General features: G+C 47.1%; 1 protein-coding gene across 2 annotated transcripts in view; it reads right to left on the reverse strand.

The window, feature by feature from the left end:
• Positions 1-5,460: 5,460 nt before the first annotated feature.
• Positions 5,461-27,193, reverse strand: part of AIFM2 (AIF family member 2) — a 488,087-nt gene continuing 466,354 nt past the window's right edge. For both annotated transcript variants that reach the window (XM_069610711.1, XM_069610712.1), the window contains one exon: positions 5,461-6,617. In XM_069610711.1, the coding sequence (XP_069466812.1) occupies positions 6,463-6,617 (155 nt within the window). In that variant the 3' untranslated portion in view covers positions 5,461-6,462. The remainder of the gene's footprint in view (positions 6,618-27,193) is intronic.

Raw genomic sequence — 27,193 nt, forward strand, 5'->3', positions numbered from 1 at the left:
ATGTTGTGGAATAGAGGGAGGAAGGAGGCCATGTTATGTGTCACTCTCCTTAGTGATGCCATGGTGATGTGCTAGTGAATTAGAGGACATAATGCATATACAGCAGGTATTTGGTGATGGAGGGCTAGTAGTGGATGCTAGTTAAGGCTATACAATGGTCTGAAGAGAGAAGGCTAGTTCAAATCAGATTGAACGTCGATCTATAAAAATAGGCAGGTTCAAGTTGTGCATCACGTTGAAAAAATAGTCTAAATTCAGACTATGCAGCACTTTGTAGCAGTGGGCTAATTCAAACAATGCATGACGATGAGAAAAATAGACTAAAACAGAGTATGCATCCTGTTCAGGAATATACATTCATGAGTGCATAGGGTGCAGTGCTATTGTCAATGCAATGCCAGTGTTAAAGATATGCAGCTGTGTTGTCGCAGTAGGTAAAAAGGGGAACGGGCTGAAGGACTCAGTAGCCGGTAATGGGAGGGACGTAAGAGATATATAGGCATTGGTGCCATAAGTTCAATGGGCAGACGCTTACCTTGATTCTACACATGGTTAACGGGCATCGTCCCTAGGCCCCATGCTGACAGACTCGGACAGGCGTTGCCCTTGGTGTGGGAGGCCCGGCTTTTGCCTCCCGGTCTCGCGTGTGTACGGAAATGGCAAGCAGCAGCCAATCCGCTGGTGCGAACATGGCTTAGCAACGGTAAACAAAAACAAATGCGTAAGGCACCATTTTGATAATTACGCTCCTCATGGGTTCCTGATCAGCAAGCGTTGATGGATCAGATATGGCATCGAGCTCGGGCAGCTCCGGGAAACGGTAAAGAGCAGCTGAAGTAGATTATGGCTCACCCGCATGGTCAGGCGCTCAATGGTGTTATGCTGCAGAAAGCAGCGTGTGCAAATAGCTGAGCTCGTGGTCCTCGGGTGAGCCGAATGGCTGAGAGAGGCTCCTGCTTCTTGATGAAGGAACTGGAGAATGAGCTCGGACAGGCGTTGCTCTTGGTGTAGGCCCTTCGTGTGGGAGGCCCGGCTTTCGCCTTCCGGTCTCGTGTGTGCATGGAAACGGAAAGCAGCAGCCAATCTGCTGGTGCAAACGTTGCTTAGCAACGGTAAACTAAAACAAATGCGAAAGGCACCATTTTGATAATTACCCCTCCTCGTGGGTCTCAATGTTTAGCTGTGCCCTATTCTTTTCTCCTCTTTGCAGTCAAGTGAGACCATCTAGGGAGGATAGCTCAGCAGCAACATGCTCGCCTTGGAAGCAAGACGACACGGAGCACCACAGGTTCGATCCCCGGGTCCGCGCTTAGAAACCTCTGGGTATTAAGCGCGTTATAAATAACCTATCATATCATATTTTATTTGGAGACACTGTCCGATTCTGAACTAATGCAACTGAAGTCAGCAGAACATGGAGTATCATTGGAGACCTTGTTGTATAAGCATATATGCTCTGTTAAGAGTATGCCATTTATCTGAGCAGAAATAGGTTACCAGTCTAAACAAAAGTGTGATAGTGACCAAAATCCCAAATGGCAGGTCATCTGATATTCCTTCAACAACATTATAGCTCAGCAGACCTGTTGCAGCTCAAGGCTTGGCAGGAGTCGCTAAAGAGGGACACTGCTATAGAGTTGAAGCTGTTCAGACTTAAGCAACATGGAGGCCACAACCATCGTCTCAGCTAGAGCAAAGCACTGCCCTGTGGCAACTGTTCCATCAGTTGGCCTTGTCCCTTCTCTTGAGCTCCAGCGTTTGCTATGGGGCTTGCTTACCACCATAATACAGGAGTGGAGAATGGAGGCAATATGGCCAGCTTGCATCGCTAGAAATTAGCTTGTGACACCATTGAAATGTATTTATTTTATTAATTGTGCACTTGTAAGGCGCTTATACAACAATTAAGTTGTGCTTCAAAATAAGCTGTTGCAAATGTCCTGAAATCACAGATGGCCTTACACACACAGACTTTTATTTGTGGTTTAGGAGTCTTCATTGAAAACAAAATAAGGTGTTCAGGTTTATGGTTACTGGAACCGGCATTTAGGAACACTACTGGGTGTCGCTCACCTTCCCTGGGCTTCCCACCTCCCTAACCCAGGCGTCAATAAGTCCCAGAGTGAAGACCATCCATAGGTTACACCTACTATCTAAAAACGATCAGATGTGAGGGCATAAATGCTGTAACCTTATATATCTGGCTCCTGCCAGGGTTCTTAGGGATTCCCTATTCTAACATTCCTCCACCCCAGATTGTGGGAAGCTGGTTTTTCAATATTATGCTTTAACAGCTACCCTGTTCCTCTCGCTCTCTCTCTCTCTCTCTTTTCACAGGCGCTCTGCAGTTCTTTTCCCATATGTATGGGTTTCTGATCTCCCAATATGCTTCTACTCTTGCTCTTCTCCCTCCCTCTTCGCCTCTTTTTCCTATCTCCACCCACACTCCTAGTCTTTCCCTCTGATGTTCACACACTTTCCTCTCTTCTTCCTTCTCTACCATTACTCTCCCTTCTCCTCTCTCCCCAGCTCTTCATCTCTCTGTTTCACTCACCTGTCTCTCCACCTTGTCCCTGTCACTGAACCCAACACTCAACACCTCACTCTTATAATCTGGTACCACTCTCTCACCAACAACCCCATACCTGCAATAACCTCTGCCACAATCTCAACGCACCACTCCACCCACCCCTCCTTTCTCCACCATGCCTCTCGGTCAACCTCCTCTCCTCCTGACCTCACCCAAATACCCCTCACTTGGTTTTCTCAGGCTGGATTTGTGTACTCGTGCCTTCCTGTTCGAAACCCCCCTCACCCCAGCCCCTCTACGTTGGCCTGGCATTCCACCTGATCGTATGGAATAATCTTTAGCTGATTTTTCCCCGTGGGGTAAACTTTCACATACAGAATCTTGATAAGTCCCTTAGGCCCGCCACTCATCCTCATTCGACATCTGAATTCAGTTTTGGAGCTCAGGATACTGCTGTGCTCGTCCTGCTTTGCCTTCTTCAAATGCTGCAGGAAGTATAGCTGTGTTGGCATGGCATGTGTCTCTGTTAATGTGGGTGCTTCAGAGACTTCATGAGGACAGCTGGTTTCTTTCTTCAGGTCACAGCCATCTATAGTGGTGGCTGGGCATGCTGGTATTTATATTTCTGAAAAGAGATGAAGAACTCGGGCCATCATTAGAGTAGCAAGGTATGGCATGATTGACAGTGGCACCATATTCATTCAATACGGAACATACAGGGGGCAGAGACTGGGGCACTCCAGCTCCCTCACCCCAACCCAACCCAACCACTGGGGCAGGGTTGGTTCTGGTAAAAACCATGATAGGCCACCTGCCCCAAACTAGGAGGGGGTCCCTGTTTCCCTCCTAACCAGGTCAAGCCCATGACCTGGTCACACCCGGCAGACCTCACTATTCAGCTTTGATCCCTTCATATTTTCCTGTTCACTAGGGTGGACATAAAAGTTAGCTTGGATCAAGGCCTCTTACAGCAGCAAAGAGCACAGGTGGAGGCAGATAAAGGCCCAGAGGAAAGCCGACAGACAGACTAGGCTGATCTTCTCTCTTCCTAGGATTAAGGCCAGTTCGAACGGGACAACAACAGAACCAGAATCAGGGAGGAAGAAGCCTCTACGCCCTCCCCTGGCCTCACCAGAACATCAGCAAGGAGACCAAGAAAACCAGCGGCCTTGCTTATGGACCGAAATTACAACATGGGGGGAGGCATTTATTTTCTTGGAATTCCTTATGCTTTACTTGAATACTGAGCCCCTAGCTCCATATTTGGTTTTGATGTAAAGGTTGTCAGAAAAGACCAAGACCCAGCCCTAATGAAAGCTGCGTTTTTATTTGCTTTTGAATTTTCTTCAACCTTTCCGAGAGATACTGGTGTATACTTTGAGCATGACTAACCTGACCATGAACGAGTTCCTTTTACGCTCATTCTTTGCCCCATGAGAACTGCTTTAGTTTGTCCTTCTAAAAACCCAAATAAAGTCCCATTCGGAAACCTATTACACATACAGCCTGGCTTATGTCGGATCATTGGAAATGGAAAAGCAGGTGTCCCTCCATACAAGAATCAAGGGAACAAAAGCAACAGCGACAGAAAGCAATCCTGGGGTGACATCTATCGACAAACACTTCATTCACATTATATGCAATACATGAACATAATAATATACTGTTTTTTAGTCAACCCTCATTAAAAAACAGAGCAAAGACTGATATATATATATATATATATACACACCCACATACGGTCAATAGCAATCACTCTGTCAGAATCACAAACTCACCTCATTCACTTTTCAATAACTCAACATTTTCATCATTTCTCAATACACATCTCAAACAATAAAACTACAAACATACATCCAGAAACACAATAGATTTGGATAACAGAAGATTTGTCTTCGGGTGTACACAGAGATGTACATTAATTTGTTCTTCTTGCATCCATCTTCCACCCGTGTTCCAGAATAAAAATGACCCAACCAGTTATAGCGTATGAATAAAATTGAATGTTATGGTCCAGATTGCTTTACTGAAACTCAGGTCTGCTGTGTGGACAGGATCAGTGGTAGAAATTCTGAAGGAACCGCAACACAACTAATGTATGAAGAGCAACTATGGATGTTTAATTTGAGAACAATTAGAGAACAATAGAGTCAGGTCTTTTAATGACGGTTGTTTAAAAACGAGAATATGATTATGTTCATATATTGCATACCATTTGAATAAAGTGTTCGTTTATAAATGTCACCTCAGGATTGCTTTCTGTTATGTCTTATCTTTGTCATTTGTGACAGTGCTTAAATGTACATCTCATAACCATAATCTACACATTCATTATGGTATAGGTCAGGTTTGCCATGTGAGTAGGAAAGGAAATGCTTAATTTACTTAACGGAACTCAGAGAGGCTGGAAAGTGCACAGTGCAAGCAACAAAGAGCAAAGGGAAGGTAGAAACACTGTTTAGTCAAGTTTTAGAATTTGAACGGTACCTCCCCCAAATCACTGCAGTGTTTAATCAGAAACAATTAAGAGGCCATTTTACTGTGGTATTTGAAAAGAGGTAAAGGGTCGGGGTCGAAAAAAGAAAGAGAATGGGCCGTGTGGAGTAATGGGCAGTAGAATGGGGTTATGGGTGCTGGGCTCCCATAAATATGACAGTAAAATATCCACCATAGTAAGTTGTCATGGATCCAATTTGAATATACTGGCTGCAGATTATACTTTTACTGCAGCTGCAATCTTTATTTAGAATATAATATTCATAGCGCTTGGACACGCACTAACAAGAACACCACATTACAACTGAAAAAGCGTTGATATGCAAATCAAAGATAAAATCTGACATCCCAACCCTGCATCATGATCTGACCGACGATGCTGGCAAAACAAACGTTTAGAGATACAAAAAACAGAGCTTGCCCTACATCTCAAATAGAGGCATCACGTAGTTTATTAGTGATGATATCAAAAAGATGAACATTGATGTCCATGAAACTGGACACAAATGAGTACATGATCAATTTAATACAGAATATCAAACAGTAGTGTAGAAATATTCAAAGGCATCCCAACATCCAAAATGGAAACCAGGGAAAACAGAGTGCAAGGCTGTTTCGAAAGAGGTAAGTGGTTTATGTAACAATTATTGTTCTTTGTTCGAAGAATCCACTTTAAGAACATGCTAAAACTATCCCTATTCCATGAAAAAGGGTACCACATACAACGCTACATCTCTAGCTAAACTTCAGGGTTTTTGTTCTTTGTTTGGGTCCTCTTGAAGGAAGCCAACCGTTTGTATAAGTAAAGCTCCTACTGTACCAGAGTCCGTATTACAAATGTTTATGGACAACTTAGGTTGGGCACTGGAAAACTAAGAGCACCACCACTGTCCCCATTGCAAACATCTTATATATGCAAGGGGTATTCCGTTTCCCTTTACTGTTGCCTTATCACTTGTACCAACACTAAGGATTGCCCATCAAGCATGGTCTTATTTTGGATCTCATAATGGAAGCACGTCTTTATATTGATCTAACCGTCTCAATGGCCCGCTTCTCATATGTTTACAGTAATTGTAAAGCAAGGTTATTGTTAACACTAATATAAGAGATTAAGCTAAATGTGGTTCCTGGGCTTCGTGTGTAATTGATTTTCTTCTTAGGTGCCCTAAATGCTGTTTGCCAGTATTTGTAACCGTATAAATGCAATAAACATTATAAAACATTAATGTACAATTAAAAAAAGGATGCAAGACATGAGCGATTAGCTCAATCCAGATCATACTCTTCTTCGGATGTGAATTCACCTATCCAGCAGACCCATGCCTGCTTCAATGGTCCCTTCCATGAAAGAAATATAAATACCATATATTCAAGTCAAATCCCAGTTAAATGTTGACAGTCATGTTTGTATGTTTCTTTTTGTCACAGCTATACTATTTTGGCATGGTCTGGCCCATTTCCTTCCAGCTTTTCCCAACAAACAAGTCCTTGCTCTTGGCAAAGACAACAATCTGTCGTGCCACTTTACAACCATTGATCTGCCCGACACCATCATCCCTTCCCATTGACAACAGCATGGTCAGTGATCCTGAAAGTCAGAGAGAGAGAAAGGAAAAAAATATCAGTACATTACAGTGTGCATGAGAACTGTTTAATTCATTTCAATCTTCTTTAACATATATATAACTGCAGCTTCTCACACATTGTGAGAAAAACTATTTACATTTCTTCCCATTGGCTCAATCGCAATTAACGCTTTCCAGGTACAAATGCCCAGGCGAAATAATAGCTATAGAATGGGTTTTAGGATTGAGAGCAAAGCTTCAGGTAATATACTTTTGCAAGCATTCACACCCCAAAACAAGAAAAACATTTGTAGGTAGCAGGAGGAAGAAATTAGGAAGATGGCTCTAACATGTGAGGACAGATGTTGGTGAATCCATTGGATCTTCCTCTTTTGAATGGTAGCAGATTTTGATGAGACCTTAGCTAACTGGTTACTTATATGGTGCAGTTAAGGTGAATCCACTGGCTTTTCATTTTGCCTTTAATGGTGTGGAAGGAGTCTGCAAGGCATAGTGCCAGCTAACGCAAAGCATACACATAATGAATGCCACAATATTCAGTCAAGCTATAGGGTACACATGGATAAGGTCCGACACAAGGAAACAGCATGAAAGCAAGTTGGCTTTGCAATCAGACTTCATAAACTATCGGTACAACCACAACATTGTGGACATTAAGATCCACTAGGCAGTCAGGACACCAACGAGAAATCTCCTGCAATACAGAGCAAAAGAGGCAAAACTGGGTCCTGCTTGTCATCAGATAAAATAAGGAATTATACCCCTTAGTAAAATTGCAATGTATTCTGTGGTAAGATGAACGACTCCATGCCCACGATGTCTTCCCTGAAATGCTCCCCTTGCTTTACAACAACATAACCAGTCTCAAAGAAATTACAGTAAGAATCGGCTACCTGCACATACTACTTAAAATGGAACTGTGATAAACCAAAAGTGTTAAACCTGCTACCATGGCTGCTGAAATGATATAATCATGAACCATACAATATAAAGTAAGATTTGCATGTGCATCCAACAATATTGTATACACAATTAAGTTATGTTATTATGATTTATACCGTGTAATAATGCTATTTGCATGCTTTCCAGGCACTCCGGCGGCTCTGAAAGGCAGTGGGTGAAGTTTGATTCAACAGGATGAGAGGAAAAGGCAAGATTTCTGTGGAGGTTCCGGGGTTCATGGTTTATGTTTAATGATATAGCTTCATAGACCATCAGAGGGAGTCGCCGGGGGCCATAAGCTGATGAAGGGTCATTATCCCAAGCAATAACGACGCCTCACAAGGTCTATGGTTTATAGCATATGGTGGTAATGGCAAAAAAAGGTTTTGGAGACATGGTGGTGAAGTAAATGTCCGTTTAATTTTGTGTAAAACACACAAAAAGCTTTATTAAATGTCTTTATAAGGTAAGCATTTTATTTGCAAACTTGGTTAAACTTGGTTAAACTGTAATAGTTTAAGAAGGAGCTTTCATTAGGTGCAATGTTAAAATGAACGGGTTTTCTTTAAAACAGTCACACATCGTTCCATGTTTGGTGTCTTCAAGTTTGGTTGGATTGTCATGTTCAAAGAAATATTGCTCAGAAATTGCATTGTCATTTTAGGAATGCATAGACCTGCTGTCCGTTGAATACCAGAATGTCAAGAATGTAGTCAATAACAATAATTATTGACTGCATTCTGCACAATTTGATTGGCTGAGAGGTCAAAAATGATTTCCATATGCTAATAAGGATATTATCTGTATTCCAAGGATCTAAGTATATTTTAAAATATATGAAAGATTAATTGTTATTAAAACTTAAATAAAGGGCGCTTTGATCACCTTTTTTCGGGCATAGATACAATTTACACTTACCTGGTGCCGAAATGGTCACCAACATTAAACACATGTTTCTGGCCTGAGGAAGGCTGGGCATAAGAAAAAGCGTGCAATCTACTGGAGCCGAACCTAGCAGGTATTTCAGGCTTGTCTTCTTGAAATGTGTTTGTCCTCATAATTCTGTTCTGTCTAGCAGAATAGCCCCTTCACTGTGGCTTGAGAACTACTTTGATAATGTCTGCCTTATTATTCAGCCAAAAAAAGGGGTATTCCAATTTAGCCTTGTCTGAGAAAAAAAGTGTGAAGGATAGTCTAAGCTTAGCCTCATGTAATTGATCGTCTGGTAGTATTGTCTAGGTTTAGAAGAGAAACCAACACAAAACCCACACATAACTACAAGTTTTGAGTTAGAAGTTAGCTCAGACTCAATGTTCAGGAAATGGTGGATTAGTATGTTGCGTTAATAGAATAATCAATCAAGACATCAAAAGCAACCCTACTTTCACCCCATCCAAGGTTGGTGCATCTGCTTTCAGCCCAGTGAGAGAAATAGCTAGATTGTTGACGGAAACGGAGAATAGAGGAGCCACGATGCAGCCTTGTTTAAAACCTACTGACACTGGGAAATATTTAGGGTGCAACCCCCTCTGTGCCCCAATGAACATCTATAGAATTACTCCAACATGGAGATTGAATCACATTTATCAACTCTAATCATCTCTAGGGGTCAATCAGCACTTTCAACAGTATCTCTCGAGTCACTGTATCAAATGATGACTAAGTCAACAAATGCTAGAGATAACATCTGATGTTACAACACAACATATTTCTGTAGTAGCAAGTTCAATCTTGGTCAATAGTGCAGACTCTCTGCATAAGCCTGTCAAGAAGTTAAACTCAATGCGTAACATCGCCAACATTACAATGAGGATTTTCGTGTAGACATTAGAAAGAGCATCTAGAAGGATACTGGCTGCTTGTTTGAGGGGCCACCTTTCTCTCCCTTATTTTACTTGGGAATCATTGCAGTTCCATTGAGGTGTTCGGAAATGTAAGAGTGGTGTTCATACCATGAATTAATTCTTTTATAACGTGCTTAATACCAGAGACCAGTCTCTCTAAGCAGGACACTGGGATTAGAACCTGTGTTCTACGTTTTCTTGCTACCAAGACAAACGTGTTGCCTTGGCTATCCTCTCAGATCAAAAACAGTTTCGTCAAGAGAGGGTGCCATATATCATGTCACAATTGAAACAGGGATGTGATCTCATCTCCGGGCTTTATCCTGTTTCCAGTGCCTTTTTAACATTGACACCCCAACTCCGAATCAGGTGCTTTTTACGCATCTCTGATTACTTAGGGTGAAGGTGCCGCTTTTATAAACAAATAGTGTATTACCTTTATTTATTCCTTGCTTCAAGCCCTCATCTGGCCCAGGGCTTCGGTCTAACATTCAGTTTCTGTGCTTAGGGTCAATTCCTTTTCCCAATTTCAACTCTAGTGAGATTAAAGAATGATTTGATAGGTGCTTGTCCTCCTTGTTTACTTCCCTAACCCCATAAAGTCAATAACTAAAAGCCTGCTATTGTTCCAAAGCAAACCAAAGCCGACATTCCACACGTATAGCCATTTCATTGAATCAAAAGCTTTTTCAGCATTTAGAAATGCTGCATCCGCAATGTCTTCTGGTGATACCACAGAGATTATGTCAAATAGCCTTTGGAGGTTCATTTGCGTGTATCGACCTGGAATAAACCCCAAATGGTCTGGGCGTCCTAAGGAGGACAGATATTTGAGGATACGGCTTGCAACCACATTTGCTAATATTGTTTCATCTATATTCAGCATTGACAGCGGCCTACATAAACCCCATTCTTGCTACCTTTGCCAGGCTTTCTCCTAGGGTGGGCAATAGATCCCCTACTTCTGTTGCTTCACTGTACATCGAGCAAAGCACTGGTCTAATATGTCTACGTACTCCTTAAAGAATTCCACAAAGAACCCATTTGGTCTGTGATTTACCACAAGCCATGTCAGTGATTGCCTTTTTTATTTCCCCAATTACAATGGAGGCATCAAGCGACTCTTGTGCTTCACATGGTAATTGTGGGATAACTATTGAATCCAAAAAAGTATTCAAGTCTGCTTCAGAGTAGGACCTTCTTGTACTGTAGAGGGTACAGGGGTTGATAGTACTTCCCAAATATTAATTTTGGCTTGGTGCGTTTCACACATTTCATCTTCCAGAGCTATTCCAGCTATTTCAAACCTGCCCCACTCTCTATTCACCACCAATGCTAGGGACCTACTGGTACATTCTAATTCTCATACTTGCATGCTGCCACAACCCGTTCAAAGTATTTAGTTTGCATCTCTGCAACTTCATTATAGTGGTCTAGAGTATCTGCTATTTTGGTCCACATTCCTGCTCATTTGTTGTATCTTAACTTTCATGTAAACTGTATTTCCACTGTAGCTTGGTCAGTCTAATCATAAGATCATTAAGTATTTTGACAAATCCTGTGATCACATCCGTGCTCCCTGAGGGTGGGCTGACCTTTCTCATTAGGTCAGGAAGGTGAGGCTGCTACCAGATAGTCCCCCTTGGGGGTAGTACTCAGGGGGTGGTTCTCATGAGGAGGGTTTACACCTCTAAAATACAAGGAGGATATCATGGGCCGACGCAGTATTTCCAACACCCACCCACCTTTTCCACACCTTTCCCTACATTCTTACAACCACATACCCTTTCCTCTGTATGTTTGTAGGGTCAGTAATAACCCTATTACTGTGACGAGGAAGAGTAGGGCTGACTCCATTGAACTCCCATTGGTATATACTGGGACGAGGAGGAAGTGCGTAGGCATGAAGAGCACTCCTGGAAACACTGAGTGGTCTAGTGTTTACCGAATTCCCATTGGCCAAGATAAAATTAAAATAGAAGAGGGAAAATCAAACAACAGAGCTATCCCTCCCTGGAGGAACCGAGAAGGAGAAAGCAGTTTGGTGCAAGAAGAAGAGGCTGATGACCAGGACACTCATGCATTTTGAAAGGCTGCCTCACGACAGAATAAAAACAATTGGTGGGACCTCAACGCATAAAGGATTATAGGTACACTACACGTCACGTTAGGGATATCACGCCCAAGTTGACGTCTCTTTTTTCGATCTTCGATAGAAAGATGCAATACTCTGCGATTACCACTAGTTGTCGGACTATATGCACAGCATGTGAATCTAAGCAGATACAATCATCAAAAATACGATTACGGTGAGTAATGTATGTCATTCTTTGACTTTATGGGGTATTAATCACAACGTATGAAAATAATGGGGGGGGGGGTGGCTAGATGGCTGCGGGATAGGATGCGTTTCCTGAGAGCTCCTGCTGATTCTTCGTTGATCAAGAGAAGAAATGGTGCTGTAAACCTGCCATGAACGTCCAAATAACATCCATGGGGGCATGAATATCACAGGCATATAATAAGCATAAAGGAGGAGTGATCCGCAGTTCGAGGAGTGAGCATCGAGGAACTGAAGTTCCGAAGAGCCCGACCTGCGCTGTATAACAAAATGGTGGATGATGGGAACAAAGGGCCGTGCTGAGAGACCATTACGCTGCAGTCAGAGAAGCAGCGTGAAGAGAAACAAAAGGCAAACTTGTGTGTCTATGCAGGATTGGAAGGGCTCGGATTACACGTGGCAGCGAGAACAGCTGTTGCTGAGTGGAAGTCTGTGTTAGACAGAATCACATGCAGTACCCTTTGGGAACACTACATGCAATTAAGACTACAAGTGTCAGTACAATGTCACCTTTGGTACAAGCCTGTACTACACCGTTATGTGGTAGCAGAGGCTGAGCAGCCAGACTTATCTCAAGAGTTGAGTGAGCAGTAGAACAAGTTAGACAAAGGACCAACAAATACAGTGATTCAAACAAACACTTACTCAAGGTTTCTTGGTAAAAGAATATACATTTATTTACAGTCAGTAAGAAAACATTTCACTTGTTTACCTTTCACTAGCAAGAGCAGCTCAATATCACACACTAATAAATCACAAATACACAACCGGTAAGTAAATGAACAAGTTCAGCTCCCCTGAAGTGGGAGCAAAATGGCACTTGATATACTCAATAAAGGGGTAAAAAGACAGGGTTATAAGAAAGGCAGTCCAAATACATTCATAGGCAGGGCAAGGGGTTTCAGTTAACTACAACAAGTAATTCTTCTCATAGGCCTGGGCCAAAGTCAATGGTTCAGAGTCTTTGCCTAGGATAGCACAGTTCTGGTAGATAACGGTTAAGCCTTCGCCACAGATTTTTAAAGAATTTGGCTAGGCGAAAAGTCTGACGAATGTTTAGGGAAGGACAAGCCTTCAAAGAAGTGAAAAGTTCCACGAACCTTCTCGATGGCCGAAAAGATTTCCAGACCGCGTTTGCACAGTACCTTGTTAGTGAAGAAGAGCTGTATCTGAGGCAGTTGTTCCTGGCAGTTCGAGCACATTTCGCTGTTCCTGAGCTTCAGTCGTGGGGACAAGAAGGAGGACATAGGGAGGTTCCTGCACTGCCCAGGGAAGAGGCCAAAAGCTTAGCAAAATGTCGGTTTAAGGTGTGAGTGCCTTAAAGTCCACAAGCTGTTTTGCTTCCCTTTGGCTACCTGGTTTTCAACAGCACGCTGATGAAAATTCGACCAAATGGGGACGGTGTCCAGGTGACTTGCGAGTTGGTTGTTACCACCAAACTCAAGGGAAGAAGTTAACCTTGAAGGGCTTCTCTGTCAATGGAGTTTCAGTCAATTCGGAACTGCAGCAGGGCTTCACCGGTCGTCCAGGAGTTGCAGCAGTCCTCCTCCTTCAGCTCGTCTTTGGTTCTTTCGTTCCAGTGGTCGACTTTGCTTTGCAAGTCCCAGAGACCTGCTTTTAAACAATTTTCCCCCATTGATTACAGCCTGGCTGTCACTCACACAGCAGGGTGGCTATCCTTGCCGGACAGCCTGCCGGCCAATCACGCCAGAGTGGATTGAGGTCTCCTAGGAGGCCAAGCACATGGCGTTTCGGGCACCTCCCTCACATCCTGTCCACCCCAGACACCCTGGCGCCAGAGGAGGGCTTCAGCACCGAAGCCCACCAAAGGCCAACGAACAAAGGGACCAAACCTGGTTTGTCGCACAGAGACAAACACAAGAAGGACCTTTCCTAAAAGAAATGCTGAAAAAAGTCGACCAGAGTCTGTTTTTACAGATAGGTCTTGGGCGCCATATTGAAAAACATGGCTGACCCGATTTTTAGCTACCATTGTTCGCGGTCGGGAAAAATCATGGTAGTTTGATCTAAACCACTGCCACCAGCCATTTCAAGTAGCAACGGGTAACATTCGACCGTTACAGGAGTGTTTTGACTCAGGGGAAGCTAGGCAACCCCTCCAGCACTCTATAGGAAGATAGTGTGTGCTGGGTCAGTAAATCTAAAAGGGACTAGTAAAGTCAATTTAACTTTACATGCTCTGGGAGACAGTAGTCAGTCCCAGAGAAGGTATTTAAACCTTGGGAAGTCTGAAATACATCCCTGTGCCACTGCACTGAAGGTGCTGTGTGACACACAGAAAAAGATGATGCCCGTTTTAAAACTCCATAACCAAAGAACACAAAAGTAAAGCACACATCAAAATACATGGAAGAGTGGTAAAAAAAAGGCTTGCACTCTTCCCAGGTAAACAAAATCAAATCCTAGAAATCCAGCAAAGTTGCTGGGGGTCTCAAAAGGTAAGGGAAATTAGCACATTTTGAGAATTCTCCCTAACAGTCCGCCGTAAGCAAGAGAGTGCCAGCTGGAGATCGCAGAGCGCCGGCGCATGCAAGAGTCAGGGTGGCCACAATCGGGGTAAGGAGGACTGGAGAGGACGCCATCAGTGCGGCAAGAAGCAGCAGCAGTGAGGACCGGTCCCCCAGCCCCGCGGTAGCATCCGAGCAAAGGGCACAAAACCCCTCCCAACAACCCGATCCCAAGTGCACAGCTACGGAATCTGGACGGGAAGGAGTTAATCCAAAATAATCTCCATGGCAGCGATGGGAAGAGAAATGGCTTGCGGCACCAACCCTTCAGAGGATTGCAAAAGGCGCAGAGTTGCCACATCCGAGTACGCGGGATACAGTGGCGAGTGCGGAACGCCAGAGAGTCGGACGAGCTGGGGGAAGCAAGTGAAATTGATGCAACATTGTTACAAAGTAGCCGGAGAGGGAACTGAGCTGGTGGAAGCTAGCCTAACAGATGCGTAATGTTAAGATGTAGCGTGAGGGACATTGAAAAGCGCTGAACATCTATAATATGGGCTGGTCAGCCCCCCCCCCCAAAAAAAGTAGGCTATCCAGAAGTGAAGTGAGATTGGAACCTTGCACAGAGCCCAAGGGCTGTACACTGTGCACCAGAAGACGGCCCAGCAAGGAGCACATACAGAATAGTGCCTGAAGGAGCAGCTGCAGAATGACCACAGTAATCCACACGAGCGCACATTTGAACAGAGAGCATCCCCCTCCCCCAGCCACTCCTTAAGACTGTGTGGGGGCCTCGGTCCCCCCACGTACAATCAAGCCCAGGCCCGGCGCAGTGGCTGGGCCGAAACATAAGGCATGCGGCCTGTGCGAGGGGCCGACAGGTGGAGGTCACTTACAGTTGCAGACAGCATTATGGACAACAGACTGTTGGATGCCGCATGTGGCCTCCACACAGAGAGGAGACAAGTCGCAGTGGCAGTAAAGGAGGTAAGGGATTGGTGGGGGTGAGGGGGCCCTGATTAGACACACAAAGCGCCCTCACAGAGAGTGGGCTTCCCCCCCCCCCGCCACTCCCTGGGACTGCACAGAGACTCCTACTCCTCCCCCCTGCACAGAGCCAATCAGAGGCCCGGCTGTGTGACTGGGATCACACACAAACAGTAAGGCCTCGGACACGGAGGCTGAAGCAGATAACTGGGTGCAGACAGTGGGGGCACCATTACAGAAAGGGCGGAAAGGGCCGGGGTGCTTAGTTTTGGACCTTGGGCCTGGCACTGGCTGCCGCCACTAGAAACAAGGGAGTGTGACCGTGAAAGTGAGGGCGCACCTGATTGGAACACCCCAGGCCAGGGCACAGCCAAGGACTAGATACACGGCGGACTCAGATGATACAGCAGTAACAGAGGAGCGCAATGCAACGCAAGAAGCACGGGGGCCGGGCCACCACACAGCCACGCCGTAGAGGGACAGAGGTCAGAAGGAAAAAGTCGACTAATGGTGGCAAAACAAAGAACAAGCAAACCATGCTCGAAACGTTTGCATCAAGCCAAACACCCTCGCGAGACAAAGAAGAGGACAACATGAAGGAGCAACTGCCGACCCCCGAGGACTCAGAGCCAGGTAATCGGCAGATCCTGGAAGCGATTGGTGTACTGCAAATCACGTTGGAGGTCCAGATAGACGCGGTGGCCATCGATGTGGCACTGCTGCGCCAAGATGTCCACGCAATTGCGGAGCACACAAGCAAGCTGGCGGAACAAGTGAAGGAAAACACTGAAGTCAGGGAGCAAGACGACAGAAGATGTGGATGTCCACATGCAGAAAGTGAAGCTCCTGGAAGACAGGGTGGAGGAGGCGGAAGGGCGAGCTTGCAGGAACGACATACGTATTGGTTTTTTATTAATAATATATTTTATTGATTTAACAACAAACACAATCAGCAAGAAAACAACGAAACAAAATCAAAACATATGCATTCAAAAAGAGTGAATCAATAATAAAGCATAGTTGAAGTCTAACAAATTCCGTCTATAGCCACCTCCCTATGTTCAAAAGCGTGTTCCTTTGAAATGTCAAAGATTACTGGTAGTCGCGTTCCTCCCATTTCCCCCAAATTTTGGAAGCTTTAGTAGGGCAGCCCCTTGCTTTGTAGACGGTGTTCAAGCATTGCACATGTGTCCATATCATCTGCCCACTGATCCAGTGTTGGGGGTTCCGGAGCGCCCCATTTCTGTTCAATGTTTCGCTTCATTAGTCCTGCGGCCATTGCGAGGAGCAACCCTTCCCATTTGTTTGCAGTGCTTTCGTCAGGTTTACCCAATAGCAGTATTTTCGGATCTAGTACTATATTGCGACCTAGTATTCCAGACCGTTCCGTACAGCATTCACCCCAGAGGGCCTGAATACGAGGGCATTCCCATAGGATATGTATAAATGTTCCAGTTTCTCTCCCACATCGGAGGCATTACGGGTTTGGGGCACGCTTCCATTTGTGGATCATAGTTACACAGGATAGTATATTTTATGTAGGATTTTCAGTTGCACCAGACGGAGCCTGGAAGAGATGGCGATTTCCCTGGGGTGCATTAGGATCTGGATCCAGTCCTCCGGATCTAAGACACCCACATTCTCTTCCCATTTAGATTTCAGGTGAGGGAGCTCCGGAGTGGCAAAGGAAGACATGGTGTTAAAGAATATAGAGGTGCATTTGGCAGGAATGTATGCCGGAAATATGTTACGTTCTATGGGTGTATACTCTGGAATGGCAGAGCCTGTCTGTATATGTGTTCGTAAGGTGTGAGCCAGTTGGGTATGGTGATATTGTTTGGTTGTTGGAAGCTGGAATTTTAGTCGCAGTGGTTCGAATGAGGCGAGCTCCCCACCCGCCAGGAGGTCCCCGATCTTGGTGATACCGGCGTCCTCCCACTTGGACCATGGTTTAAGTTTCCCAAGCTCCGTCAGATTACCATTGTGCCACAAGGGTTGTGCGGTGGTGATCTTATCTTTCCAGCCCACAAAGGCGTGTGCCCGTTTCCAGACCATAGTAACATGAGCTGCCATTGTTTGTGGAGGGGGTCTGCGGAGGGGCTGATAGAGCAGGTGTACTGGATCTATACCGTGCATGGTTGCAATTTCGGCCCTTATGTGTGGTAACTCCCGGTCCCCATGTAGTAAGTCGTTGACAACCGCTAGCTGGGAGGTCCAGTAGTATGCACGGAGGCGGGGCACGCTGATTCCTCCTTCCCAAATCGAGCTCTGAAGTGTGGCCAGTGCAATGCGGGGCTGACCCCCCCCACCAAATGAGTTCTCTAAGGAGATTATCGAGGCGGTCGAATTCGGGGTCCTGGATCTCAAGCGGGGCATTTTGTAATACATAGAGAAATCTGGGCAGTGTAATCATCTTGAACAGGCCGGCTCTGCCCATAAGGGTCAGGGGGAGGAGTTTCCAGTGGTGGACATCATCTCTAAAACAGTCCATGATTGGTTGGAGGTTGTGGGTTGAGTAGCGTGTCAGGTCCTCAGATACCCAGATCCCCAGATATCGGAATCCGCTTGGTTCCACTTTGTATGGGCATTCCTGGGGGATGGCTTGTGTACCACCCTTCACCAGAAAAAGGATAGACTTGCTCTAGTTGATTCTCAGCCCACTGAATTCACCAAAGCGGATGAGCATCTGCGTTACTATGGGGCAGGTTTGTATCGGATCGGCCAGGTAGATCAAGAGGTCGTCAGCGTACAAGGACGCCCTGTCCTCGTGACCCTCCGGCCATCTGAATCCCATCCAGTCCTGGCTCCGACGGAGCCATAAGGCAAGTGTCTCTATTGCAAGAGCGAAAAGAAGGGGGGACAGGAGGCATCCCTGTCGTGTGCCCTTACCATCACTTCTGCCTGTGGTTCTGTATAGAGGAGTTGTATCCATCCCAGAACATTGTCACCAAAGCCCATTCTCCACAGTTTCCCAGAGGCTGTCCCAGCTAACCGAATCGAACGCCTTCTCAAAATTTATAGCTAGTAATGCAAGCGGTTTGTCTATAATTGGGGCCCTTTCTAATAATAGGTGGAGACGTCGTATGTTCATGCGTGTTGATTTATATGGCATAAATCCACATTGGTCTGGGTGGACCAAGGAGGTAATGACCGATTGTAGCCGGTTAGCCAGGAGTTTGGCAAGGACTTTGGTTTCAGTATTAAGCAATGAGATGGGCCTATAGGAAGCTCATTGTTCAGGTGGTTTACCCGGCTTGGGAATGACAACAATCGTAGCTTTGCGCAAGTCCGGCGGGAGAGCACCCTGGTCTCGAGCCCCGTGGAACATTTTGTGGAGGTACGGTGCTAACTTTTCCCTGCCCAGTTTTTTCCAGATCTCAACCGGGAATCCGTTGGGGCCCGGTGTTTTCCCAGACTGTAATTGGGCTATAGCCTCCGCTATCTCTGTCTCGGTAAGGGGTGCGTCCAGTTGTGTTTTTTGTTGTTCCGACAGCTGGGGCAGAATGATATCATCTAACAGGGAGGGGCTCAGTGGGGATACCGGGGTGCTGTATAGAGTGGCATAGAAGTCCGCAAAAGCCTTTGCTATTTCAGTGAGTGGCATCCTCCGTCTTGCGGGGTTATAATTTCTCTGACATGGCGTTGACCCTTGTCTCTCCTCTCAAGCCAGGCCAGCATTTTCCCAGATTTGTCCCTTTGCTCATAGACCCTTGCTCTGGACTCCCGACGGGCGTGTTTAGCGTTATCTAATTCGATGTTCCGAAGCCTCTCTCTAGCGCCCTTAAAGGATGTGAGGGTCTCAGAGCTCGGGTCAAGAACGTATTTGGCCTCCCAGTCACTCATTTTGGCTTCTGCCTTCGCTAGCTCCCGAAGCTGTTCCTTCCTTTTGTTTGCCGTCCAGGAGATTATCTCCACCCTCAGCACTGCTTTGTACGCTTCCCAAATAATAACAGGGTTATCTACCGTAGTGGTGCTGTTTTCAAAGTAGTCATTAGTTGCTTCCGTGAGTTTGTCGACAAGCTCAGGGAAGCCCAAATAATAGTTATTCAATCTCCATGACTTGGGGGGAGCCACACCCCGCATGCCCAACACTATCGTCAGGGGTAAGTGGTCTGAGATGCCACGGGAAAGTAGATCCGCAGCAGTCGCTCTGTGTATGTTGGTACTTGGAAGGAGGAAGTAATCCAGCCAGGACAAGGAGCCATGCGCCCCAGAGTGGAACGAGTAAGCCTCGATGTCAGAGTGAAGATGTCGCCACACATCTCGGAGGCCCAGGGCTGATGCAAATTTGGCTAAATTAGTGGAGATATTCAGATTGCGGTCCCTGATGGGAGTGCAATCTTTACTGTTACACATGACGTCATTAAAGTTGCTCCCCAAGACCCATCTGTCGGGTTGATGTTTTGCCATGAGGATAACCAGGACTTTTTAATAATTCTTCCCCCAGCCTGGCGGAGAGTACACTGATGCAATGGCTAAAGTTTATTCCCCTAGCTTTCCAATGGCCACCACATAGCAACCCCTGGGATCTCGCTCAACTGTCAATGGAAGGCGCTTGTGTATCAGTATGAGCGTCCCTCTGGATCCCATAGAATATCCCGCATGTAATGCCACTCGGTAGTTGGTTCTCCAAAAGAGGGTGCAGTTAGTCCCGGCTAAGTGTGTTGCGTTAAGTAGGGCAATGTCTGGGGAGTGTCTGTTCAGGAATTGCAACACAAGATTCCGGAGCCTAGTCCGTTCACGTTCCATGTGATCAGTTTGAGAGACTTGGGTCGCTCAGAAGGTGGTGAATGGGTCAGTGTGGGTGCCATATGTAGTTTGTAGGGTTGGATTCACAGGTTTTGTGGAGTCGTCTTATGGGGGCATTATGCAGGGGGTTGGTCCCGGAGGGGGTGTGCTGCCATCTGGGGGTAGCCTCTGACGGTATGTGCTGATTCGTATGATTCATTCACCTCATGAATGCATAATAACTTTAGGTTAATACAAAAACAATATAAACTATCTCTTTCCCCCACCCTATACTCCACCCCAACACGAAGTACCTGTCGCCCGAACATAGTTGCAACCTAACTTACAAATACAGGTCCACAACAAGTGGCGATAACTATCATGGGGGTCTGTGCTTACCGGGGTGGCCAGCTCTACTGTAAGCACAACCCTCCTCCTCATTGTCAGGTCGGTCGAATGGCGACCTTTTGGTTCCGGATTCTTGCGAGTATCGTTTGCTTGAGCAAGTCTGAGTTACTTATCAATCTTTGCCTTCATTCGGTGGTGCATCTATCTCTCGTTGTGGGCGCTCCGGCGGCGCTCTCTCTGGTCTCTGTCTGTTTCTACCAATGTCTTGTCTCCGATACGATCTCCAGTCGCCTTCCAGGGTTGTTTCAGCCCAGTTCCATGCATCCTTAGGATCCGAAAAGTGCACGGTTGCACCATTGTGGTAGATTTTCAATTGTGCGGGGAACATAAGCCTGCATTTAACATTGAGGACTTGTAGGCATTTTTTAAGTGGGTCGGAAGACAGTCTCGCCTTCTGTACCTCCCTGGTGAAATCCGGGAAAAAGGCAATTTTGGAACCATTATACGTTATTGTGCCCTTATTTCTGGCCATTTGCAAAATGGCATCCCGATCCCTATAGTTCAGGAGCTTTGCTATCACCGTATGTGAAGGGCTTCCTGGGATCCGCCTGCCCGCCGGTATGCGGTGAGCACGCTCGATGGAAAAGAAATTTGATAGTGTCTTGGGAGCGAAAAGGTCTGCAAGCCACTGCTCCAGGAACTGTTCCATGTTTGGGCCTTCAACTTTCTCTGGTATACCAAGGACGCAGATGTTATTCTGCCTTGCTCTGCCTTCTCCCTCTTCGACTCTCTCTTCTAGAGCTTTAAGTCGTGTGATCACTCCCGTGATTTGGTGGCCTACCGTTCTTAGACCATTGTAATGAGGATACGAGGCGGTGCAAGTAAGTGATTTCCATGAGTTTATTATACGGCGAGCCCGCCGAAACAACTGTTCCTCCAGCTGTCTACACAAACCGTTACTGCCGTCAAGCGAACCTCTCTCCTTGGAATCAAACAAGGTGACAGAAGCTCGCGTGATGGCACGCGCTCTAAAGCACTGCTATTCTCAACAACCATCCTCTGTTTCCGATATACGGCCCTCGGCCTCACCTGTTCGTGCCGTCAGCCTTTGCAGGTCGTGGCGCAATAGGGACACCTCTGTGCTTATGCCGTCCATTTTCTTTTCCATGGAGGTTCTTGAGCAAGCGATAGCGTTCATCACATCTTTAAGAGATATGCGGTCTTCTTCCGTTCCAGTTGTGTCACTAGATGTGGCCTGCTCCTGCGCGGGGGCCTGGGCAGTGGTGGTGTACTGTTCCATTTTGTTCTGTGTTGTATTTTTTGTCCTGTCTTTCCCCATTTTGAGCAAGTGTACGTCAGAGTACAGCAGCCTTCAAGTCTAGTAACCTTTCTTCCCCCAATCTGTGAGGTCAGTGGGTGTGTTCTGTTTTGGATGCGACGAGGCGGTGGGGGCACCCCCAGACTCTAACAGCTTGCTCCCAGAGTCTGCCGGGGGGAGGGGGTGGTCAGGTGGCTCAGCAGGAGTTCTCAATGCGGCTCATCAAGTGCATTACCCGCCACTCACTGCCGGTCGGTTTTACCCGTATGTAATGATCTTCCTTGTCTCAGAGACGGTGGAGACACGGGTTTCAAGGGCTGTCCCACCTGGGGGACGCTATCGCTTAGTTGGGAGCCGTCCCCCACTCTCCTTTCCGTTGCTTTGCGTGCTTTACACCCTGTCTATGTCCGAGGGAGCTGCAGCGCTCTCATAGCCTCATGTTGGTTGTTCCGGGGTGTAATACAGTTGGTTCCCAAATGTCTTAAAAGGAACTTGTTCTCAGTACTTTCTGTTCAGGCGGATGTCTCCAGTTCAGACAACATAAGTCTCGGGCCGAGTCAGGTAACGTTCCCGCTTTTTCTTTTTACTAGTGGAGTTCTCAGCGTGATGCGCGTGCCATCGCCTGATCAGCTAATGCGATTTTAGCAGGCTCCCCTCCTAGTCACAGGCCGTTTCCTTCAGCCTGCAGATTGGGGCACTGGGTGTGTTTTTTGGGCCTGCCACACCACCACTGCAGTAATGGGGTGATGTCCCGGTAACAGCGTGTGATCCGGGTCTGCCCCAGAGCAGTTGTGTACCTGGTATGAGTGGTCCCCGCCGCTCGCGGAACACAGCCCACAGTTTATTTTGCTCTGTCTTTTGGTGTCGGGTAGCCTGGTGCGATCAATCGTCCCCTGGGGGGCCGCCTCTGACCGTGGGCACCGCACACGTTGCAGCGTCCGCGAGGGGCTCCTCACCCCCTCGTCACCCCTGGTTTCCCCGAGCCTCTGCGGGGGTACGCCAGTAGACCAGCTCTCCCGCTCTCCGTCACTCCGGTGGTCAGCCGCGTTTGAACACCCAGAACAGTCAGGGGATCGTCTGCTTCGGCATCTGCAGTCAGGGCACATGCACCCTCCCCTAGGAAGCCGGAGTCGGCGCAGGCACCCTCTGCCTCATGGCACAGTGCAGCGATGGAAGCCTCTTCTGCGGTGTGTCCTAGGCAGTGGAGCCGACGCCGTGCACCGTGTTCTTCAGTCAGCGCGTCGGTCAGCGCGCAGCTTTGTGGTGCGCAGTGAGTTGCATTTACTTTCTTCGCTTGTATCTTCGAGCGCCGCACCAATTCTCATTCACGATGCAGCGTTTTGTTCTACAAAGGTTCTGCCATCGGATGGTGTCGTTTTGGGGAGGTTGTGAACAAATGGTGTCAGGATAATTGCAGGTTCTTGTTGGCGGCCTGGGAGCGAAGGGGAATCACGTCCTCATCCCGTGGTCGGTGGCCACGCCCCCTCAACATACGTATTGTTGGCCTGCCAGACGGTATCGAGGGAGCAGACCCCACCAATTACGTGGAAAACCTACTGCTACAGGAAATTGGATTTGGAGTACTCTCTCAAGGGTTTACAATAAAAAGAGGGCATCGCTCTCTCATCAGAAGACCTCCCACGTGCACTCCGCCCAGTCCAATGATAGCCAAAGTGCTCAATTGTAGCGACAGAAAAGATACTGGCCCTCTCCAGAGCTGGGGGCATGATACAAAGAGACTCTGCTAAAGTAGCTGTGTACCCTTACTATACATTCCTAGTTCAGAAGCGGAGAGCACAGTTCATCACCACAAAGGCCAGACTATGTAAAGTGGGACTTAGGTATATGCTTATATACCCAGCGAGATTAAAAGTTATTCATAATGGCAAATCCCTCTTCTTCGAATCGCCTGAGGAAACACTCGAATGGATGGACAGAATGCAGTTGCCAGACGAACCGGAGACCAGCCAAGGATCTGGACAAGATGGATAGCAAGGGTGCGGGTCGATACAAGAAACTAAGCCGTTAAGCAGGAGATGGAGCTTCAAGATGCCGCATAAAGGAACAACTGAATGTAATGGCTAGAAATAATAAGATTAAAGTGCAGGAGCAGAGCGGTGATCAAAGACTACTGGTAGAGGGAACGCGAAAGCAGACCCTAAACCCCCTCTTAGTTAGTTGAGGGCCGTGTTTAGGGCCTGCCCGTAGGGCACCAGGAAACTAGTCTTACGACCAAGTGGAATGGAGCGGAAACATGGTTATCCCAGCATGCTACGCATAGCTGGACAGGTTATGTTTGAAGTGGGGTATGTGTGTAAGTGGTGCGAGGGGGGGGGGTCGGGCAATAGCAGGGAGCCTGTTGCAGGTAATAGTGGACTGCATCAAACTCCTACTTAGGCTGGCCACAGGCTGGTGGCCTCGCTGACTCCTCCACAAGCGATATGATCGCTAACATGGTCAGAATAATGACTTGGAATGTGAGGGGGATGATAACTATGTGAAACTTAAGAGAGTGAGTACGTATATCCGGAAAAACAAGGTTGGGTTAGCGCTAATACAGGAAACACTTAGATGGGCAGAAGCAAAAGAACCTGCAAAGGGTGTGGGGTGTGATGGTGGGCTCTGCATATTCAATATATGCAAGGGGGGTCCTTATTTGGATAGCCCCCGATAACCATTCAAGGTATTGGCAGTGAAAACTGACAACGAGGGTAGGATGGCCATAGTGCATGAGCTATTAGAAAACCGCGAGGTTTGTGTGGTGAACACCTACGCTCCTAATCAAGATGCCACAATGTTCTTCAGATCACTGTATGCGAGATTGGGTCCATATAGAGGCGGTACCTTCATATGGGGAGGGGACTTCAATTGCACAATGACCCGGCCTTGGATAGGTCCGACAACAAGCATAAGTGCCCCACGGCCCCCCCCGGCCAAGGTATTGAATTCATTAGTGGACCATTTCAAATTTCCTGACCTGTGGAGGGCCGAGCATGGAGAAACGAGGGGATATTCCCATTACTCAGCGCTGCATAGAGTGTACACTAGAATAGACTATATGTTTACTGGAGGGGAAAGTGAATCTGAAATTTCGGAGTCCGATTACCTAGACAGAATACTGTCAGATCATTCACCACTGGTGGCGAGATGGAGAGTGTCTTCTCCAAGACCGCCAATTCCCACGTGGAAACTGAGGAGCGAAGCGCTGCTGGACACTGCATTTGATGAGCACATCAGGAAAAGCACTGTCGAATAGATTAAAGTAAATGAGGGGAGCAAACAAAAAGTGGGCATAGTCTGGGAAGCATACAAAGTGGTTATTAGGGGAGTGATGATAGCGGAATCAGGAGGGGTACAGAAGGTCCTGATGAGCGAATTGGAGAAGACGGAGAGGGAATTGAAGAGGCGGGATGGGGAGGCCTTGACAAGTAAGGAACATCTGGAGGAGATGATTGCACTAAAGCAAACAAGCCTAGCACAATGTGACAGGCTTGTGAAGTTTAAGCAAGGTGATAACCCGGGGAGGACGCTAGCGTGGCTGTGCAAACGTTAGAAAGAAAGTCAGGGCTCCCATTTGCTCAATCAGGAATGTAGAGATGGAGGAAGTGCGCAGGCAAGAGCGGATAAATTAGGTGTTCTCTGAATATTACAAGGCATTATATGCGGCCCCCCCAGGGCAGCACCGAGGAGGACATACAAGATTTTCTCGCTCCGATAAAAGTACCCAAATTAGATGGTGCCCAAGCAGAGTCTCTGGAGGCACCCGTACCACCGGAAGAGGTGGTGGTCACTGTTAGATCCCTGCCAACGGGGAAGGCACCAGGGACGGACAGACGCCCTGTTGAATTTTATAAGGCATATGTTGATATACTAGCGCCACTGTTGGCCAACGTATACGACGAGTCGTTTGTAGACAGCAGCCTGCCCGCAAGCATGAGAGAGGCCACGATAGTGCCATTGCTCAAACCAGACCAAGTAAGCACGGACTGCAGATCTTATAGGCCTCTGTCCCTACTAAATCAGGATGGCAAGATCCTCACAGCTATCTTGGCGAGAAGACTCCGGCAGGAAATACATACGCTGATCCACCCCAACCAGACAGGGTACGTGCCAGGGAGAAGCATCTCAGAAAACTTGAGACGGCTACACCATGTGATTCACAGCACGGCGGATAAGTCCTCACAGGGTGCCTCTCTGGACACTACAAAAGCATTTGATTCAGTGCACTGGGACTGGTTGTATGCCACGATGATGAAGATGGGGACTGGCCCGCTGTTGAAGAGATGGGTGCGCTTGATATATACGGAACCAATGGCCAGGGTCAAGACGGGAAGGATGTACTCAGTGGCATAGCTGCTATACAGAGGCACTAGACAGGGTGCCCACTGTCCATGATGTTATACATTTTAGCAGCAGAGCCCACGGCAGCATACCTGAGGCAGGAATACGGGGATGTGGGCATAGACATAGATGGAACAGGACAAGTGATAGCTATGTATGCAGACAATATGCTGCTATATGTCAGAGATCCCGAGGTACCATACATATTGGAGGTGCTGTACAATTCCAGCAAGTTTACAGGCATTAGAATAAACAAGAAGAAATAATCTTTGTTCCCGTTGGCGGCCACCGTAAGGAGAGAGGAAGGTAATCTGCCAGACCTCCCTTTGCCCTGGAGCAGGACCTCCTTTAGATACCTGGGTATTAACATACATCGGGACCGCTTCCGAGAGCATGAAGTTAACACAGTGCGGGTCAGGGCTGGATTAATTGCTGGGGTAAACTGTCATTGTCAATGATGGAGAGGGCGGCACTGTTGAAAATGGTGGCACTACCGCGATTTATGCACTGCTTTGGAAATGTCCAATATGACATTCCGGGGCTGTTTCTTTCGTCAACTGGAGAAGTTGTTTAGGGGGTTCCTGTGGCAGGACGGGCAGAACAGGGTAGCCCTGAATACACTACAAAGGCCGTATGACCAGGGTGGGCTAAGGGTACCGAACCTCGAGCTGTATTTCTTAGCATGCCAACTATAGCACGTGGTGAAATGATGGCTAATGAACCCACGATAGAGACGGCACTGCTGCAGCCCACATTGCGGTCAGGACACCTGAGAGACCTCCTCTGGGTTCCTGCCAAGGAGTAGTGTGAGAGCCACTACCTGATGAAACTGGGCTTTCGAATCTGGCGCAGGGCCTGTAGGGTATTGGGGATAGTGGACCTGCTCTCCCCGTAGACACCGATAGTGGTGGTTCTGGGGGGCAGGGAGGGGTGTAGATCATGATAGAATCAAGGTGGGAAACGTGCAGAGTGGCCACGGTGAGGGACCTGTGGAATGAGGGAAGGTGGAAAATGCTTGGGGAATTGCGAGAGGATGCTGGGTTACAAGCGGGACAGTTCTTGATGCATAACACGGTTCTGAAGGTGCTACGCAGAAGATGGCCAAATGTCACGGGGGGATATTGAAAATGAGGATATTGAGATGCCGCTCTGTGGCGGAAGGTGGACACGCTGTGCCCAGAATCTAGGAGATCTTGTTAAGCTGCACCTCAAGGATTGAACTGAAGTGTAAGAGTAAATGGGAGTGGGAACTGGGGAAGAC

Source organism: Ambystoma mexicanum, chromosome 8 (genome assembly GCF_040938575.1).
Source record: "Ambystoma mexicanum isolate Mex_15411 chromosome 8, UKY_AmexF1_1, whole genome shotgun sequence".
In the NCBI taxonomy this organism is placed as follows: Eukaryota; Metazoa; Chordata; class Amphibia; order Caudata; family Ambystomatidae; genus Ambystoma; species Ambystoma mexicanum.